Source organism: Xyrauchen texanus, chromosome 22 (genome assembly GCF_025860055.1).
Source record: "Xyrauchen texanus isolate HMW12.3.18 chromosome 22, RBS_HiC_50CHRs, whole genome shotgun sequence".
Lineage (NCBI taxonomy): Eukaryota > Metazoa > Chordata > Actinopteri > Cypriniformes > Catostomidae > Xyrauchen > Xyrauchen texanus.
The window spans coordinates 17,734,164-17,754,605 of NC_068297.1; the positions used below are offsets into that span (position 1 = coordinate 17,734,164).

The 20,442-nt window shown below is 37.8% G+C and overlaps 1 protein-coding gene across 4 annotated transcripts in view; it reads left to right on the forward strand.

Moving 5' to 3' along the window:
* Positions 1–20,442, forward strand: part of LOC127662096 (tetratricopeptide repeat protein 7B-like) — a 67,631-nt gene that overhangs the window by 23,624 nt on the left and 23,565 nt on the right. For all 4 annotated transcript variants that reach the window (XM_052153069.1, XM_052153070.1, XM_052153071.1 and 1 more), the window contains 12 exons: positions 2,605–2,683; positions 4,191–4,363; positions 5,169–5,232; positions 7,378–7,515; positions 8,096–8,179; positions 9,965–10,069; positions 10,244–10,361; positions 12,066–12,123; positions 12,431–12,503; positions 12,826–12,986; positions 16,713–16,829; positions 19,825–19,922. In XM_052153069.1, the coding sequence (XP_052009029.1) occupies positions 2,605–2,683; positions 4,191–4,363; positions 5,169–5,232; positions 7,378–7,515; positions 8,096–8,179; positions 9,965–10,069; positions 10,244–10,361; positions 12,066–12,123; positions 12,431–12,503; positions 12,826–12,986; positions 16,713–16,829; positions 19,825–19,922 (1,268 nt within the window). The remainder of the gene's footprint in view (positions 1–2,604; positions 2,684–4,190; positions 4,364–5,168; positions 5,233–7,377; positions 7,516–8,095; positions 8,180–9,964; positions 10,070–10,243; positions 10,362–12,065; positions 12,124–12,430; positions 12,504–12,825; positions 12,987–16,712; positions 16,830–19,824; positions 19,923–20,442) is intronic.

Genomic DNA, 20,442 nt, shown 5'->3' on the forward strand with positions numbered 1-20,442 from the left:
ACATGCATTGTATGGACCTACAGAGCTGAGATATTCTTTTCAAAGTCTTTGTTTGTGTTCTGCAGAAGACAGAAAGTCATAAAAACGTCTGGGATGGCATTAGGGTGAGTAAATTCTGAAAGAATTTTCATTTTTGGATGAACGATCCCTTTAATATACAACTATAAATAAGCCATTTGTAAGTTGATTTCTACTCTAACTTTGTGGGGCTATTAGTCATTGCTCTATTTGTTTGAGCAGCCCAACCATTGTGAGTTTGAGCTTTGACCATCCGTTTGTACACCTAAAAAGGGGTTTTCAGAGATCTATTTGAAAACAGTGATTATTGTTGCAACTCCGTTTAGTGACTCTGAAATTGCTTACTTTAGTCACCATTTGCAATCAGGGAGAATCTATGTTTAAAATCGGTTAAATGCACGTGACATTCTTTGAACTGGCCCTGACTCTGAGACTGTTTTAAAGGACCATTTAATGTGCTAGTTCTATCACTTGCTGTCTTTTTCTGTCTCTCTTTCTCTCTGTCTTGATCTCTTTGTCTCTTTAAACATTATTTCTGTTCCGAGTCACCCTGCATTAATGTGCATCACCATAATGCCTCACACTTCCACAGCCTTGAGCTATGTTCTCACACACATACACATACACACATGTCCATTAATGATGTTTGTGTGTGTTCGTGTGCTTTCAGTTTGTGAATAAGTGTGGGAACTCTGCTATTCTGATACTGACCCCAGTCATTGAGGACACTATCTCACACAGATGACCAAACACACACACACACACACACACACACACAGCCTGTGCGCCATTCAAATAGGTGTTAATTGTGAATTATAAAATGGATCGTTCAGACATTAAATTCTATTTGAATGTGCCAAGATGCTACTTTGCTTGGCATCATCAAACAGCCTACAATTAAGCTAATGAACTATATTACTTAATGAAAGATTGTTTATTCTGATTATTAATACATGTAACTTTATAGAACATTGGTGCATTTTATCATATAAGTCTTGCTGCCAAAAGTACTCAAAAGTTGTGCATTACAGTGATTTTACCATAAGGGTACTGGTACTCCACGTCATCTGAAGAACACCCCATTAAGGCCTTTGCACACCAAACGCGAATCTTTGCTGCGATTTCTCAAAACAAGAAACAATTTGAATGGAAACTATGGATTACTAATGAGCCATTCTCACCTGGAGTGAACATTAGCTCCAAATTGCGCAGCAACAGATTGAAGCTTTTTTTATGGTGATTTTTTCTTCTTCGCCGGGTGATGAAATGCCCTGACTTATTAAATAAGAGCTTTGGATCATGTGTCAGGAGCTGCTTCAGTTACCAAAACCAGCGCAACAGGTGACTAAAGCACAGAAAGCTTTATTTGACCACTGACATTAAATGGTGAATGAACTCAAGGAAGAAATCCTGAACCAGCTGTGTGTACGTGTATTTCATTTGCATCAAATGCCTTAAAAACTTAATTTATTTTCCAATATTCCATATTGCTGCAATTTTTGCCTTTTGCATTTAATCTTACATGAGTTCTCTTATATCTCTAATATAACATATTTCACAGCATATATGCCTTTGTATCACCTTTTTTAATAAACAACTTTAATGATCTTAAGTGTTTTTCTTCACCAATTTTTAATCATACTAATAGTATTGCTGTGACTTGCAGTGCACTGTTCATATGTCTTTGTATCAAAATATCTTTGCATACCAAATATTTGGTGGTGTCTCCTCAAAATCGTTAGTTCTGTGCAATTGTTAAGTCATTAACAGCCATGCAGTTGTTGGCAAGTTTTAAAGTATCTAATAATGGGTCCGACTGAAGATGAGTATTGTTGGATGAGAAATGTGTTGTATTGCTTGCATTTTATAGCTTAAATGTTGTCATGTTTAATTAGAAACATGCAGGGTTTTGAGAGAATGTATAACACAAGTAAAAATACATGCAATAAGAAACATTTAGTATTGTTCAAATTGACAACATCTGTTACAACAGTCATTATACAGTATGTGTGCGCATCACACAGTCTGGTTTTAAACAAATGTACTTAACACAAGTACTGTATATAGAGAATGCCTGGCAGTGGCATGTAATCAGCATTGTTCAAAATGCTAACATGCTTTAACTTAAAATATTTTTATTTTTCACTCAATTCTTTCTAATCACCCCTCAGACTGTGTACACATGATAATACTGCCAGTCAACTCATCCAGCAGGTGAACTGAAAGAGACTCGCTTCTAATAATTGTGTCGCCTTTGGTGTGCAAAGGCCTTAACAGTGTTGTTACACCTCTTGTGTCTTATTGCTTTATTGCACTATTGAGAACCCCTGTAATCGATATGCCCTACAGGCCCCAATAATTTCCTGTCCACTGATAAGTGAATATTTAGTTTGAGTGCTTCATGCTAGAGCTCATCGAATCATGGATGGATGGATTTCTGTGTGTGTGTGTGTGTGTGTGTGTGTTTAAAGAAGAGACAAAAGAGTGGAGTTGATGTGACATTTGTTGATGTCACCCATCAGGTTTCTTCAAATCTCTCTAGGTGATTAATGGATCTTTTTTCTCTCCATTTCCCTATTGCCACAGTAACCTGACCCGCGGTGTTGGCCGCTTCCGAGAGATTCTCAGAGCTGTTGAGACCAGGACCACTCAGAACCTTCGTATGGTGAGCTGTGTGTGTTTGTATCTTTGTGATCATAGAACATGTCTAGCCATGTGCACACTGCTGCTCAAAACTGTTGTCCATGCTTAAAAGGATAGTTCACACAAAAATTAAAATTCTCTTATTTACTCACCCTCATGCCATCCCAGATGTTTTTATGACTTTCTTTCTTCAGCAGAGCACAAACAATGTTTTTTTTTTTTAAATGTCTCAGCTCAGTAGATCCATACTATGCAAGTGAATGGTGATCAGAACTTTGTAGCTCCAAAAATCACTTAAAGGAAACATAAAAGTAATCCATATGACTCAGTGTTTAAATCCATATCCCGGAAAGTGATAGAATAGGTATGGGTGAGAAACAAAACAATATTTATGCCCTTCTTTACTCTAAATCTCCACTTTAACATTCAATTTCAGATGTGAAAGTGAAACTAAACAGGCACCACATGAGACTTTCAGTTGTAAAAGTGAAAGTAAAGTTTTAAGTTAAAAAAAGGACTTAAATTTGTATCTGTTTCTCTCTCACACCTATTATATTGCTTCTGAAAATATGGATTTAACCACTGGAGTCTTATGAATTACTTCTATGATTCCTATATGTGATTTTTGAAGCTACAAAGGTCTGATCACCATTCACTTGCATTGTATGGACCGACAGAGCTGAGATAGTCTTCTAAAAATCTTCGTTTGTGTTCTGCTGAAGAAAGAAAGTCATACACATCTGGGATAGCATGACAGTGAGTAAATGACAAGAGAAGTTTTGGGTGAACTATCCCATTTATGCCGTTCTGTACACACAGGGTTTGGTTATTTATGGGCGTGACAACCACATTCTACAACCAAATTCACTCCCCAAAAATGCAGGTAGTGACAACCGCATTTGTATTAAAGGGTATAAATAATGAATTCAGCCACACAAAAAAACGGGAAAAAAATTTGTCATAATTTTCTCACCCTAATGTCATTCCAAAACCACATTAATTTCTTTTTTCTGTGGAACACAAAGAAAATTCCACTCCCTTTTTTCAATACATTGGCACTTTCAAGCAAAAAAACTAAACAATTATTAGCCCATGTGACTCATGTATCATATCCCTAGTCTTCTAAGGGTATTAAATAGATGTTGGTGAGGTTTTGGACATTTTTGAGTGAATATCTTGACGTCCTTTGCACTTTAATGAGAGTTCACTCTAGAACTTGGATTTTTGGGCTAAACTACTTTAATGGTGTTTTTGCATTCTTTTTGAAGCTTGAAAACAGAATCGCTATCCAATGCCTTTGTATTGATAAGAGGGACCGGGATATTCTTCAAAATATCTAGTTTGTGTTCCGTAGAATAACGAATGTCACTCATTCATTGTAATTTTGGAAATTACTCCTATTGTGTGAATACATCACTCCTGCATGTATATGTAGTTTTCACTCCCACTTTGCAGTGTGTACATGGCTTTTATAGAATCTCAAGGCAGAATTTCATAAGTTACAGCCATATGTGAATATGTTTGTTTAGACTATTGCCAGGCAGCTTGCAGAAATCCTGCTGAGAGGCATGTGTGAACAGAGTTACTGGAACCCCTTGGAAGACCCCCCTCACCACTCCCCCCTGGACGACCCGCTTAGACACACCGCTCAAATCAAGGACTACGCCCTCAGCCGCCGCCCACGTATCTACTCAGGAGAGAAGTAATACACACCCCTTTGTCCTCTGTCAATCGTCTTCTATTTCTCTGTTGTCTCTGTCTCTCTTTGTCTTCACATCTGTGCAGTGGTATCTCTAAGGCCCAGATTACACCTGGTGTTAACATCTGTTGTCAATGAACAGTCCTACATACAACTGTAAACGAGTCCAACATTTTGTGATCGGATCATTCAAACCAAATTCAGAAATGCATATGACTACTACTTTGTTGTGCAAACACTAATATGCCTCGGTGCCTCGCTGAAAACAGCAAAGCACTGCCTTTTCACTGGTCATCAGTCATTGTGGCAAAACAAGGGTTTTGAAATGCGAACTATGTACGGTTTTTAAAGGCAATCGTACTATTGGAAAATTTGGAAAGGGGTATATACTGTATATAGTACATGCTGAACTTTTGGGGAAGGTTATTTGATTTGGGAGATTATAGTAAATTTTTCTGGACACATGGTTAAATTATGCATTGCATATTCATGCTCTTTTAATGCATATATACTTGTACTTAATGCATGCATTATACCTTTGTCTTATGGTAACAATAGGTGCTCCATAGCAGACACTTTTGAGACTTATGTTCATACCAGGTTTAAACAGCGATCTTGGTCGGCTGACCAGTTATGATCAGCTCACCCGAAACTTTATTAATACTAGGTGTAAACAGAGTTCTGCTTTCCACACATGGGAAAAATCATAGAAATTTGTCATTTATGGTATGTGATACAGAATTGAAAAATTAATGATGGCCTCTCTCTCTCTCTCTCTCTCTCTCTCTCTCTCTCTCTCCATCTGTAGTTTGTTTTGTCCACAGGAGAACACAGAGGAGGCCTTACTCCTGTTATTAATCAGTGAATCTATGGTGAGTAACAGTAAAACTGTAACTTTCTGAACTTCTATGTTTATATCACTGGCACAGTATTTGTGTTAATGGCGTAAGTTTGGTCTCAGGCAGCATAGTTGAATTCAGGTGAGTATGAGATGTCTTTAACTGTAAGTCAATAGTCCCTTTTGTTCTTTTCTTTAGTTTTCTTTAAACTCTGGTGCTTTTCTCACAAATTGTTAAACTATGCCACAGCTCAGAGCAGAGCCAGAAATAAACATTTCTTATTAAGGGACAATATTTTCAGGGGCAGTTTAAAAAAACTAACTTTATTGGGCCATTTATTTCTAATCATAATAAAACTCATATTGAACAATTATGAATTCTAAGAATATGATGAAATGAACTGTAAATAATGCACAAGATATACACTCTAAACACTCTGCTATAACACATGTTCAATTTCTGCTTCAAAATCCAACTCATGTTAACAGTTAGCATCACATTCAACAACACTTGCCTCTATAAAGCCATCTTTACATTGCAACGGTGGCATAGAAGCTGATGTGGCATTTAGGTGTATTTACACAGCCTGTTTATACCTGCTCAGAGCAATTTTACATAGCAATTACAAATGCATTACAAATAATGTAATGAGATGAATGTTTTAAATGTAACATATAGAGGTAGACCGATATATTGGTTTTACTGATTAATCGGTGCTGATTGTCGCTTTTTAGAATGAGTGTTATCAGCAAATATCTATACCGATAGTTTCTTTTATTTTTTAATTCTCATTAATAAACCTCATCTGGTGAAAAATATATCTAAAAGCGCTATATATATATATATATATATATATATATATATATATATATATATATATATATATATATATACACATACATACACACACACATACATTGCTTGGCCAAAACAAAGTTGCTGTTTGGATTTAAGGCAGTGTTATGATCTGGGGTTCAGTTTGTCAGGTCTAGACTCAGCAATGCTATGCAGCAATAATATGAAGTCAGCTGATTACCTGAATGTTCTGAATGACCAGGTTATCTCATCAATGGATTATTTTGTTCACTGACGGCACAAGCATATTCCAGGACAACAATGCCAAGATTCATCAGGCTCAAATTGTGAAAGATTGGTTCATGGATTGGCCACCACAGAGTCCTTAACCCCATTGAATGTCTTTAGGATGTGCTGGAGAAGACTTTATGAAGTGGTTCGACTCTCTCATCATCAATACAAGATCTCTGCAAAATATTTATGTAACTGGACGAAAATAAATGTTGTTACATTACATAAAGTTGTCGAAACAATGCCATTACGAATGCACGCCTTAATCAAAGCTAAAGGCGGTTCAACTAAATATTAGTATGTGACTTTTTTTATGGCCAGGTAGTGTATATTTACTGTGTGTGTGTATATATATAAACTATACAATACTGTTCATCTGGTGAATATAAAGGTGATAAAAAGCTCCTTACATATACTTTAGAGCATTGTAATGCAGCCAAGTCTCATTAATGTCAAAATAAGAATTCCAGGCATCTTTAGGGATTGTTTATTGTAAAAAGTTCTGCATTATGCACAAAATCTTAATTTTTCTGGTTATTACTGGAATTTCGGTTGCGCAATTTTTGCTTTTGGGATTGTATTCATTTTGGAACCTCAATGTCTGTACCCTCCAATGTACAGAATGACTAAGAATTTTTTTAGTTCTATAGGCTAAGTCTTTTTAAAATTATTGGTCGATTAATCGGTTATCTGCCTTTTCCCCCACCTTAGTTATCGTATCGGCAAAATCTACAATCGGTCGACCTCAAGTATAAATATAGAAATGTGAATTGAATTAAAATATGAAATTATACTTTTAAATATGGAATTAAATTATGAAATGTATGCTCTATCGTGACAACAACAATGTTTAAGGTTTCTCTGATGCTCAATTTAATTTATACAAAACTAAAGCAGCATCAGGACTGCCTTTGATGCTAGGGGCTGAGCAGGCACAGAGCAGGTTAACATGGCTTTGAAATGATTCCTCAAGTCATTGGATACAAATATCTAATCTGATTGCACTTTATTAATTGTTTGTATTCTATATGAGAGTGATGTCATTTTTTATGTCAAGATTTGTGTGTAGTAATTTGTGTGCATCTATCGAAGGCTAACAGAGATGCTGTATTAAGCCGAATCCCTGAGCACAATAACGACCGAATCATCAGTCTGCAGAGTGCCTCGCTGGTGTACGACCTGTTGACCATCGCTCTCGGCCGACGTGGACAGTACGAGATGCTCTCAGAGGTGAGACCCCGCCCATGCTCGTCGCCATGGGAACATACAGGAATACACCCTCAGCAGCACCACTCATACCTCCTGGTGTGGTTGCTGTGGCAGCAAGACTAGAACTGCATTGTAGACTCTACAGCAAAAGATTACATGTCAAGAATTTGACAAACGTGTTGTTTTTATTGTGATGTTTTAATTAGTGTACCTGGGCACATTTTTCTCTCTACCTAGCATCTGTTGATCATGCTGTAATGTTTGCCTTTCTGCTGTGTCTTAAATTCTGATTTTGTGGATGTGCAAGCACAGGGCCCCAAGAGCCTGTCATATTTAATGTGCATGGCCTCTGCAGGGTTATGTGTGTATGTGTTTGTGTGGCTGTTTGCTAGATAGATTTAATTGTTCAATTAAATACTTTCTACTAAGTTGCTGGTGTGAAGAACTGTAATGCCTCAGAGATGTGCTAGAAACCCTCTGACACTATGGCTAATCTTCAACAGTGTGGCTCTATGTTTGACCGTTGTATGTGTGTTTATGTTGGCTCTTCACAGTGATTGTTTCAGTTCTTATCTGAGTTAATTTTAATGTCCCCTCTCAGTGTCTCGAGAGGGCCATGAAGTTCGCCTTTGAAGAGTTCCATCTCTGGTTCCAGCTCGCTCTCTCTCTTATGGCTGCTGGGAAGGTCAGTTTTCAATGTTCGGCCCCCTGTGTATCCACTAAAGATGTGCAAAATCAACGAGTCATTGGGTTTTCTAAACGATTAAGCACAAAGTATACTTTGGTTTTGATGCAAATGCTTACAATATGTGAACAGTCAAATGCTTTGCCTTTCAAAGTATATTCCATTTGACCGTGTGCATACACAGGTAGTTGGCGCATACACTCTATAAATGCAATGAGATGCTGGACTATTTCTTTCCTGAGTTTAGACCTATAAAGATGTCTTTATAGTCCTTTAGACTCGAGTTACACAAATGAAGGTATCTCCTGAACCTCCTCACATACGCATTCTTGACATACACATCCACTTCTTCTTGCACTTATTTGTGAAACAATAGCTCAATTGTGAGTGTTTCCACCTTGTGGACCCACTAAGAAGTGCAAATAATTCCAGATGCATGTAATCGGACCGAACGTTCAGTTTTTGAGCACTGTGCAGATGATGGAATTGTGTCACGCGTCTAACCGAAGTGTACTTTGGGCTTCAGTCAACTAGTCAGTTTAAGGAAAGACCTGAATATTAGGATCCACCCCAATCAAACATGTTTCATATTTGGGACTTTCATGCAGGACACGTTCTGCTGTTTCAAAACAATTGGATAGAATAGTATAGAACAGAACGCATTCTTGAAATATGTTTTTAAAAGTTGACCCACAATTTTTAACTTGACATGTTGTTTTAAATATGCAATGCTCATGGTGCGAGAAGTTTAAAAACACAGCAAGATGTGTCACAATGACCAAAGACTTGTTTGCATGTGTATACGTACCAACAGTTAAAAAATAGCCCTGACGTTTTGATTATTTATTATAGTGGGAATATTGCTCACAACAGATCATTTAACCTGTTGATACGCACCATCTTTTTGAGCACAAACCATGAAAATGACATACCTGAACTTAAATGGTTGTATTTACTGGACCCTTTGGAGTATGGACACAGTTTTAGTATCTTTTGAAAGAAGACGCTTTGGGCTTTATTAATCAGAATTAATATATGTTGTTATTTTTTAAAGTTAGAGAAGCTGAAGTTGGAAATATTTTGTGCTGAACATGTTTTTATAATCTAAAACACCCCATTTTTAAAATAGACTTTGGAGACAGGCTCATTTTGTTTACTATACCCTAATATATAAGATAATATACAGTTTTACAACATGAATGCTGCTCAGATTGCATAGTTTGTTGAAGAAAGACGACGAAGGGTAGTTCTTCCAGGCGAGATCTCATGTAAACAATGGAGAATATATCAATATTTCTCAGATTTATCACTTTTATGGACAAAAACGCTTGTCATGGACAATTGACCCAAGTGTGGCGAACTGATTTCATCTGGCATTCACGTTTTCATAAAAAAGGTATGAAGTCCTGTTTTGATATTGCATGTTTTCATTTATACTCCTAGCACAAATAACTCAATTACTGTTTCTGGAGCATTGCTGTCGTAAAACAGAGATCGGATATCAATATTGAACCCTTAGACCTTTGAAAAGATGTATAATTTGTTAATATTAATTAAATTTATAGATGGTACATTTTATATCAAAGTGACTTCACTACCGTGTGCGTGCATTTACTTATCAACAGGTTAAAGTCTGACAATAATTGACTTAAAATTCCATTTAAATTCTGTTAAACCTAGTTTAAAGCACATCTGCAAAAAAAGTTGTAGTACAGGATGTATTTCCTGTAAAGATTCACATGTGTGTGTGTGTGTGTGTGTGTGTGTGTGTGTGTGTGTGTGTAGTCGGCTCGAGCAGTGAAGGTGCTGAAGGAGTGTATTAGACTGAAGCCGGACGATCCCACTATTCCTCTACTGGCTGTCAAGCTGTGTATTGGAAACCTGCATTGGGTAATGAAACCGGAATCATGGGAAATATATGCAGGCTTAATCAGAGAATTTACAGACCTATTTACGACTCTTTTTACAAGACCATTTTTTTAAATGACCTGTTTACGAGACCATTTATGATCAGTGAGGTGGGGATGACCATAACATGAAATGAAATAACTGAATGTGTTTCAGCTGGAAGAGGGTGAGCGCTTTGCTAAAATAGTGATTGATATGGGTGAGAAGGCGGCTGAATTCAGGGCTAAAGGGTATCTGGCTATCGGTCTGGTCTACAGTCTGAAAGCCACAGACGGTGAGTATATCTGCAGCAGGACACTGCTTATAACCTTTTAATCCTCAATATCCTTTCTGTATCCTCTTTAATACACTACATAACCTCTCTATAATCCCTTTGTAATCCTCTATACCATTGATCAAGACTCTATAACACACTCAAACCCCTTTACCTTCCCTCAATCACACATCCTGAACCATTTATTTACCACTATATAATCCCTTTGTAATGCATTATACCCTTTCTCTCCCATCTATAACACAATCGAAGCCCTTTCTCTATCTTCTGTAACACACTTTAAACCCTCTCTGTAATCCTTCTATAATTCTCTATTCTCTTTTTCTTCTTCTTCTTCTGAGAGAGAGAGACACGTTTCATTAACACTAATGTTGCCAAATATCTGATTTATCTATGGATGGTATAAAGTTTTGTTTCGTTAACAGATAGCAATAAAGCAGGGGTTTTCGAAGTTTTTGAAGCCAAGGACATCCAAATATGATGACCCCCTCTGTACTGTAAGAAAAGTAGTAAAGATTACATTTATAAAGACTTCTTGTTTGCAGGATTAAATCATTTGCTTGTATATTGCCACTGTCCTTAAGACAAAAGAAATTTAAATATTATCTAGCTACTTATTATGTAGTTGTGGTGATGTGGGAGGGAGAAGGAGAAAGGTAATGATTGACACCTGTTCTGCGTTTCAGTGAGAGCTGTAGGGGGATAAAAAGGGTGTCCAGACTGCCTGAGAGAAGAGAGATGCACAACGTTGACTGTGTGCTCGTTCATTTTATGTTGTGCTGAAAAGCAGTTTGTTTGGTTGACATTTGAAAAGTGTCAAAATAAAAGTCGTGTTGGATTTTTCACCCGGTTCCCGCTTCCTCCTTCAGAGAGAACTCAAGAAAGTCAGAGACTTTGTTACAATAGTTGACTATATATCTTTCTTATGCTGGTGTAATGTTAAATGTAAAAACCCAAAGAAAAACATTTCAATACAATTTAAATTATATATATAAAAAAAATATATGAAATATATTTTAAATATTTATTATGAAAAGCACAATATGAATACATTTGTAAAAGTATACAATTAAGCAATAAATATTGTTTCGAAGCAGCTTTACAGAGAATAGTGAATTACAACACTTATTTAGATAATTATTTTTTTTTTAATTATTTTTAAAAATTATGTTATATCGTCACCTTTCTAAAATAATGTCCTAAGTCATTTTTTGACAAAAAACTTGGGACATTATTTTAGGAAGGTGACGATATGCCAATTTACTTTTATATCTGTTTTTATTTCTCACTATGGCTGTCAGTACAATAAAATAATCATAATAATTCTAATGATTTCTGAATTAAATGTAAAAAAAAAAATTCTCTTCAATTTTTAATCGGCCCCTTGGGGTTCCCCAGGCCCCAGTTTGAAAAACTTTTATTTTTCAATATTCATATTTTGTGGGAGTCCCACATGTAATTTCATTCGCCCGCATCCATACTCAGCAAATTAAAACTTATCCCATGCCGCACTCTGTTGCGTTGGGTCCTGCGGATCCCACGGGAGTGCAGGACTCTACTGTAAACCTTTTCTATAACACTATATTCCCTCTCTTTAATCCCTTTTATAATACGCTAGACCTTTCTTCTTGAGGTTTAAACTATCTGAAACTTTACAGGTTACACTTTCTCTTTTTCTTACATCTTCTCATTTTGTCTGAACAGCATCTCTTCGAGGAATGCAGGAAGAGTATCAGAAAAAAGCCCTGAGTGCTTTCCAGAGGTGAGTTTCAGACTCTGTCTAAAGTATCTCTGTGTCTCTTTTCTCTCTCTCTCTCTCTCTCTCTCTCTCTCACTCACTCACTCACTCACTCTCTCTATCTATTCTTGGTACCTTTAACTCATGGCTAAATGAAGACCTGTGGTCCGCTGACCTTCTGAATATTTACTCAGGTTGTTTTTATGTTCTGTTAAATGAAAGGCAGATTATACATGGTGACTGGGGAATGGTTTTTCTGTATGTAAGAGAGTTTAGTGTTCAGTGGACTACAGACTGAAAACACACTAATGAAACAATCTCTATATCTCAGGGCACAGAGTCTATCCCCCACTGACCATCTGGCTGTTTTCTACCTGGCATTGCAGCTGGCTGTATCTCGACAGGTAGGATAATTTACATCTATTCTGATCTTGATGGCACCTTATAGCAATCAGTGGAAATGTGCTTATGGCTATATTCATTTGATTAAGGCCAAATCTCACTTTTATTTGTGGACAGGGTTGCCTTTGTCTTTAGCATTTAACTGTGCCTTATGCTTTACCAGACTATGGGCTTCTGCTTGGTTTCTCCCTATCTGTCTCTTTTCCTGTCAATCTATTATTCTCTCCCTCTCCTTCTTTTTCTCTCTATTTGAGTGATTGTTAAACCCTGTTTTTAACACTCATCTGATAAAAGCCTCTCTACTCTGTGTGTGTGTTTGTGTAGATTCCAGAGGCTCTGGGTTATGTACGACAAGCGTTACAACTGCAGGGGGATGATGTTCATTCCCTGCACCTGCTGGCCTTGCTGCTGTCTGCTCAGAAACACTTCCACGATGCTCTCAACATCATGGAGATGGCCCTTAACGAATACCCAGAGAACTTCATGTGAGTCCAAAACACAAACTCCTTGTCACATACTCAATCTAACCCCTTGAGCTTTCTTTTTGCTGTTGTTTTGTTCTGCACCTGGACTGATTTAGTAGAGGTGCACAAATACGGTCAGAGTCAAGAGGGTTGTCATCAACCAATCAGATAAATGGGAGGAGACTATTCATGAATCTGAGAACCAATCAGAAATGGTAAATTTTCACACAGAAGGTGTGGTATTCTTGTAAACAACATTTAGAGGGTTTAGACATGCCACAGTGTCCACTCTAATGAGAATGTTTGCTGTAGTAGCTGAGATAGATTGGGAGATATCTGCTGCTGACATCTTCAATTAGAGCAGCGAGAAGAAGTGAGTGTGTGTGTTGGGTGTTTGGAGCACTCCCCACACAAATTCCCTTCTCATTTGATTTGTGTCCCCTCATCTCTGTGTTTGTGTTTGTATGTAGTTTCGCTCCTCAGGCTGTGTGCTTTAACCACTTACATAATAGAAAAAAGAAAACAGCTTTTCCTTCTTCCCCCTATACTATGCCCCTCTTTTTTCAAGCTGTTTTGTCCTGGGGGATTTTGGTTTTGTGGATGTCTGAGTTTGTCCAGTTCTGTAAATTTGTGTGTGTGTGTGTGTTCGTGCATTTTTCTTCATTGCCTTGAAAGGAAATGCACCAGAACATCCAGCCCTCCTTATTCAACACACACAGTGGATTAATTCAGTGGTTGTGTGGGCGTCCTAGCGGTGTAGTGTACAAATAGAGCTGAGATGAAAGCACAGCTGATGATAATGTTGCCGTCAGTGTTCTGAATCAACTGAACTCAGATCAGTGTGGCCTTTAGAGCCTGTAGTGTGTGTTAAAAGCTCAGACTGATCTCAGTTCTGGTGTTAGCAGCTGCAGTAGTGAGCTGTGGAAGAGCAACCTCTGTATATGATGGCTTGACACACACACTGGTTGGATCTTCTCACACGCTGCCCTATCTGATTATAGAAATGCCCATCAACACTTTCGACAGTGGCGCTGGTGGTGGGCCTGTGAGCAGGTCATTGGCCTGCAGAAATGAGAGTGTGAAACACAGGGGTTTTTGTTGTTGTTGTTTTACAAGAACCTCACCGGATGTTAAGACATTATGTGTGCTGTCTCTTTTGAGGAGAGTTAAAACACCACACAAAAAATACAAAACCACAATACACAACACAATAAACACAACCCACAGTGTACCACAAATAAGCAACACATACACAGAATAGCAAAAATCTAAAATGTGTGTACAACACATACATTCATCAGCCACAACATTAAAAAAACTGACAGGTGATGTGAATAACACTGATTATTATACATTTCAATTGCGCCTGTCAAGGGGTGGGATATATTAGGCAGCAAGTGAACAGTCACTTCTTGAAATTCATGTGTTGGAAGCAGGAAAAACTATGCAGGGATGTGTAGCTGCAGACCGGTCAGAGTGCCCATGCTGACCCCTGTCCACCACAGAAAGGGCCTACAATGGGCACGTCATTGTCAGAACTGGACCGTGAAAGCAATGGAAGAAGGTGGCCTGGTCTGATAAATCACATTTTCTCTAAGATCATGTGGACGGCTGGGTGCGTGTGCATCGTTTACCTGGGGAAGAGATGACAGCAGGATGCACTATGGGAAGAAGGTAGGCCGACAGAAGCAGTGTGATGCTCTGGGCAATGTTCTGCTGGGAAATTTTGGGTCCTAGCTTTCATATGGATGTTACTTTGACATGTACCACCTACCAAAATATTGTTGCAGACCACGAACACCCCTCACTGCCATCAGGGCCCCTTTTCATAATGCACCCTGCCACTCTGCAAAAATTGTTCAGGAATGGTTTGAGGAGCATGACAAAGTGTTCAAGGTGTTGACTTGGCCTCCAAATTCCCCAGATCTCAATCCGATTGAGCATCTATGGGATGTGCTGGACCAACAAGTCTGATCCATAGAGACCCAACCTTGCCACTTACAGGACTTAAAGGATCTGCTGCTAACATCTTGGTGCCAGATACCACAGGACACCTTCAGAGGTCTTGTGGCGTTCATGCCTCAACGGATCAGATCTGTTTGGCGATACGAGTGGGACCTACACGATATTAGGCAGCTGGTTTTAATGGTGTGGCTGATTGGTGTATACAACACATACACAATATTAAACATCACACCACAATTACACAAAGAAAATATACAACACGCGATATGTTACAAATATGCAACACATACCCACAATATACAACACAACAGAAAATATAACAAATGCCTAGCAGATACACAATATATAAAACAATACACAAACACAAATGCAGCACCACTGACAATATAACTCAAAAACACAACATTTACACAATATAGAATACAATACAACACAAGATACTACAAATTTGCAATACATACAATATACAACACAACAGAAAATATAACAAATGCCTAGCAGATACACAATATATAAAACAATACACAAACACAAATGCAGCACCACTGACAATATAACTCAAAAACACAACATTTACACAATATAGAATACAATACAACACAAGATACTACAAATTTGCAATACATACAATATACAACACAACAGAAAATATAACAAATGCCTAGCAGATACACAATATATAAAACAATACACAAACACAAATGCAGCACCACTGACAATATAACACAAAAATACAACGCATCATAGAACACAATAGCAATACACAAACACTGTATACAACACATTACATATAGAAACCGTATACAAGACAACACAACACACATTATACTTCAGAAATACAAAATACATCACATAAATATACACTATAATACATAAAAAAGAGCAGTTTAAAAGCTGCAAAACTGCTGTTGTTTATAAATGGAGTAATGCTGTCTGTACATATCCTCAAATCTGAACTCAGTGTTCATATTCTCATTTTGTATCTCTAATTGTTCATTTCATCATATCATATATTAAAGGGATAGTTAATTTACTCAACCTCATGCCATCCCAGAAAGGACATAAAGGCAGCATTAAAGTAATCCAGATTACTCCAATGGTTAAATACATGTTTTCAGAAGCTATATCAATATTTAATTCCTTTTTAACAATAAATCTCCACCTTTGACCCGCCCTGACTAGTAGGTTGCTGAATGTGAACGTAAGTGTAGATTTACTGGAAAAGGGACTTAAATATTGTTCTGTTTCTCACCCAAATCTATCATATTGCTTCTGAAGATATGGATTTAACCATTGGTGTTTTATGGATTACTTTAATGTTTTGTTTATATGATATTTGGCGCTACAAAGGTATGATCACCATTCACTTGTATTGCATGAACCTACCGGGCTGAGATATTCTTCTTAAAAAAACTGTGTTCTGCAGAACACATATGGTATGGCATAAGGCAGAGGAAATGATAAGATCATTTTCATTTTTGGGGAACTATCCCTTTAAAAGAAAGATCTAGTGATCTGCATTGTTTATGTTTATTTGAAACTATTCTATTTATTTGCAGAATCTTCTTGACACTGGATAAAGTTTTCTATAAAAATTCCAGAGAGTGATTCACCTTCATCTGTGTTCAGTAAACTCAACTCTTGTCTCTGTTCCTTAAACACTTTTTAAATATTCAGACAGGAAGGAGAGATGATGTTGTGAAAGACAACAATGAAGTTTGAAGTCTGGGTCAAGCTTTTTTAAAATTTATTTTTAAATAAATTATTTTCTTGTCTCTGCAGTCTTCTGTTCACAAAGGTGAAGTTGGAGACGTTGTGTCGAGGCCCCGAAGAGGCTTTACTCACCTGCAAACGCATGCTGCAGATCTGGAAGTCCTGTTACAATCTCACCAACCCTAGGTACACGCACTCTCCAGCTGTTGTCACATGAATGCTAGAAGCTCAAGAGTTGGCACTCACGATAAAACATAAGATACCACAGCATGTCTCTCAGACAATGAAAAGCACAGCGTGTGCCATGGCAGCATACTATGATTCAGTCCTACTCACTCTTTCTCTCTCTCTCTCTCTCTCTCTCTCTCTCTCTCTCATTTTAAAAGTACTTTACTAGCATGATTGTGTTTACATACAATATTGCCAAAACATGAATACACAAAACAGATAATGACAAGACAAAAATAATAATAAAACAGTAACAAATAACAATACACATAGAATTTGAATAAGATGCCAGGTAATTAATAAAATAAAAAACTATAACAACAATAAACACTATACAGTATAAAATAAGAATTTAACAAGACATTATGAACATAATTTTTTTTGTTTAATTAAATACTGTAATGGCAGTGATTGGTGTCTGTGGGTGTGCAGCTCAAAAATGAATTTGGCTTCAACTGATGCATGATTGCAAATGCATCAACACTTGCATTTGATCTGTTTCTGCTGAACTGGAAAATTGAGGCATTAGGTTTGAGAGTTTTTCAAGGTATTTCTCTCTCACAGTAAAGGAGAAAGTGTGTCTCTTGTCTCGACCTCACCAGTGTCACAGTGAGCACAGACTTGTTTTCCTTTGGAAGCCATGTTTGTCTGTGTCTTCCTTTTTCTATGGTCAGACTTTGATCACTGAGTCTGTATTTGGTGAGGATCCGTCTCTGTTTTGGATCTCTTACACTGTGGAGATATTCTGCCAGATTATATGATCTGTTTAGGGCCCGATAACATTCCAATTTGCTTTGGTTTTTACTTTAATGTTCCCAATGCTCCAAATATGAATTTTTGCTTTCTTTTATGATGTGGTTTATTTCAGCAGTGCTGGTCTGAATCTGGTGTCTGTTAGTTGTTAGTGGGTTTGTGAGTTTCAGAGCTAGCTGTCAAAGAGGACTGGTTTTATGCTTCAACTCTTGGGTTTTAAGGGCTTCATGTTGCAGTGTGTTAGGGAAACTTGAATTTAGGTGTGTCCAGAATGTGAGGGATAATTTTTCAATATGTATAATGAGGGCGTATCTGCCTAGTTCGGCCTGACATGCATTAGTAGGTGTTCTTCTCTGAACTCATCTAGAGTAAATGCCAGACAGAGTGGACCCCAAACCTCACATCCGTACAGAGCAATAGGCATTATAATTCTATCAAAGATTTTAAACCAAATTGTTACAGGAATGTCTATTTGGGTAAATTTGCCCTTAATATCATAGAATGCTCTTCTAGCTTTCTCTTTTAGTGCATTCGCTGCCAGACCAAAACCCCCTGAAGCACTGATTTTTAGACCGAGGTTGTCATGGTGTAGGGTGTTTTATTGCAGTGTTCTATTGAGTGAATGTGTATCTGGTTTCCTGTAAACTGCCTTTTATCTGGAAGATCGTAATTGAAGTTTTTTTTTTTTTTTTTTCAAATTGACAGTCAGGACCCAGTTCTGACAGTAGTTTTCCAGCATGTCCATGTGCTGCGGTAGCCCTTGTGCAGTAGTTGACAGCAGCACCAATTATTTAGAGTAAAACCTGGTGTTGCAGATTGTTCCATTAGTACTGCTAACTCATTAATGTAAAAGTTGAACAGAGTTGGACTCAAACTGTTGCCCTGTCTCACTCCACGTCCTTGTGTGTGAAGAATTTGATTCTTTTTCTGTCAATTTTAGCTCCGCCCCTGTTGTCCGAATACATAGATTTGATGGTGTAGTACATTTCACCCCAAAGTCTACATTTTGACTTTGCTTTTTTGACGAACGTGCTTGTTGAATATCGTGTGTAGCATTCATGTGAATGTTTTTTGGTAGGAATCCAATCTGACTCTTACTCAAGACATTGAGATACATTCTCTCTCTCTCTCTCTCTCTCTCTCTCACTCTTTCTCTCGTGCTAATGGCTGAAAAAGCAGCCCCCTGCTGTCAGAACACTCCATCTCTTCCTGTCAAACTGTCCTGAACTCAGAACCTGATGACAGACTACCAGAGACCAATTAGCGCCCGGACACATTTACCAAACCTCAGTACTTCCTAATTTTCAGAGTCCCCCTCCGAAGTCCAAACCTTGGGTAGTGCCAATATGCCAGGGCCCCTTGAGTCTTTCTTCCCTAAACCCTTCCACTGCCTCATATTCAGAGTCATCCTCAGACCCTGAGCAGATTTCACTCTGTCTGAATTTTCCCCTCCTACATCTACTTTTCAGTCGCCATAGAAGTACTGTTATTAGCAGACTGCTTGGTAGCTGTTATGGGAAGTGGACAGACATTGTGCTTTTAAGAGACTGTTTAATTCAACCTTTCTGTTATTTGAGTTTTGCGGAAACATAGAGTGGCAGAGAAATTTACTTTCATTGCATATTTTTTCCATACAATGAAAATATATGATGATTGAGAATGAGTCTAACATCAGAATGACATTTCGTAACATGCTAAAAAATACCTCTGAAGTCCTTAGCAACTGCATAGCTACACTTCAGCAAACCACCCATCATTTTGGCATTATTGGTATTCTTAGAATAATAATTTATATTACAGAAGCATTGTCAGTGTGTGTGTGTGCTGCAGTAGTATGTCATAAGATTTTGAGATCTGTCTAGCTGTGTAGATGTGAAATTTCTGAGGATTTCATCAGAGTGTGTGTGTGTGTGTGTGTGTGTGTGTGTGTGTGTGTGTGCGCGCGCGTGCGTGCGTATTGATGTACAATTATCAGGTCGCCTGTTTGAGTGCTTGACTCACATTTTAATGTCTTAATTGTCTCTTCTTTTCCTGCGCGTGAGTGTGTGTGTGTGCATTTGAGCTTGTGTGTGTGTGCGTGCGTGCGTGTATTGATGTACAATTATCACGTCGCCTGTCTGAGTGCTTGACTCACATTTTAATGTCTTAATTTGTCTCTTATTTGTCTCTTATTTGCGTGTGTGCGTGCGTGTGTGTGTAGTGATTCTGGGAGGGGGAGCAGTCTGTTAGACAGAGCTGTCGCTGACCGTCGCCAGCTGAACGCAATGACGCTACCTGACTTCAGTGATCCAGAAACAGGTGAACACATGCATATTACCATCACATAATTTATATGTCTGCAGTTATTGTGGAAACATATTTTTTGCCCCTCTTCATTACGACATCAGACATCAGCTTCTTTGTGATTTCTTCAGGATTTCCTCCACATATATCTCTCTCACTCACATATTATCTCTCACACACACTTAACTAGAATTACAATGAATGACCTTTAGAGTTAATGTGTTTTGTCATAAAGTCTGTGTATATTAAGTTCTACAAAGGGGTAATATCATGAAAAATCAAGTTTTTCTTGATCTCCTGAAAAAAAGGTGTTTGATGAGTACTATGAAATCATACCGTAACTTTCATTTACATTTACATGTATGCATTTGGAAGACGCTTTTATCCAAAGCGACTTACAGTGCACTTATTACAGGGACAATCCCCCCGGAGCAATCTGGAGTAAAGTGCCTTGCTCAAGGACACAATGGTGGTGGCTGTGGGGATCGAACCAGCAACCTTCTGATTAACAGTTATGTGCTTTAGCCCACTACAC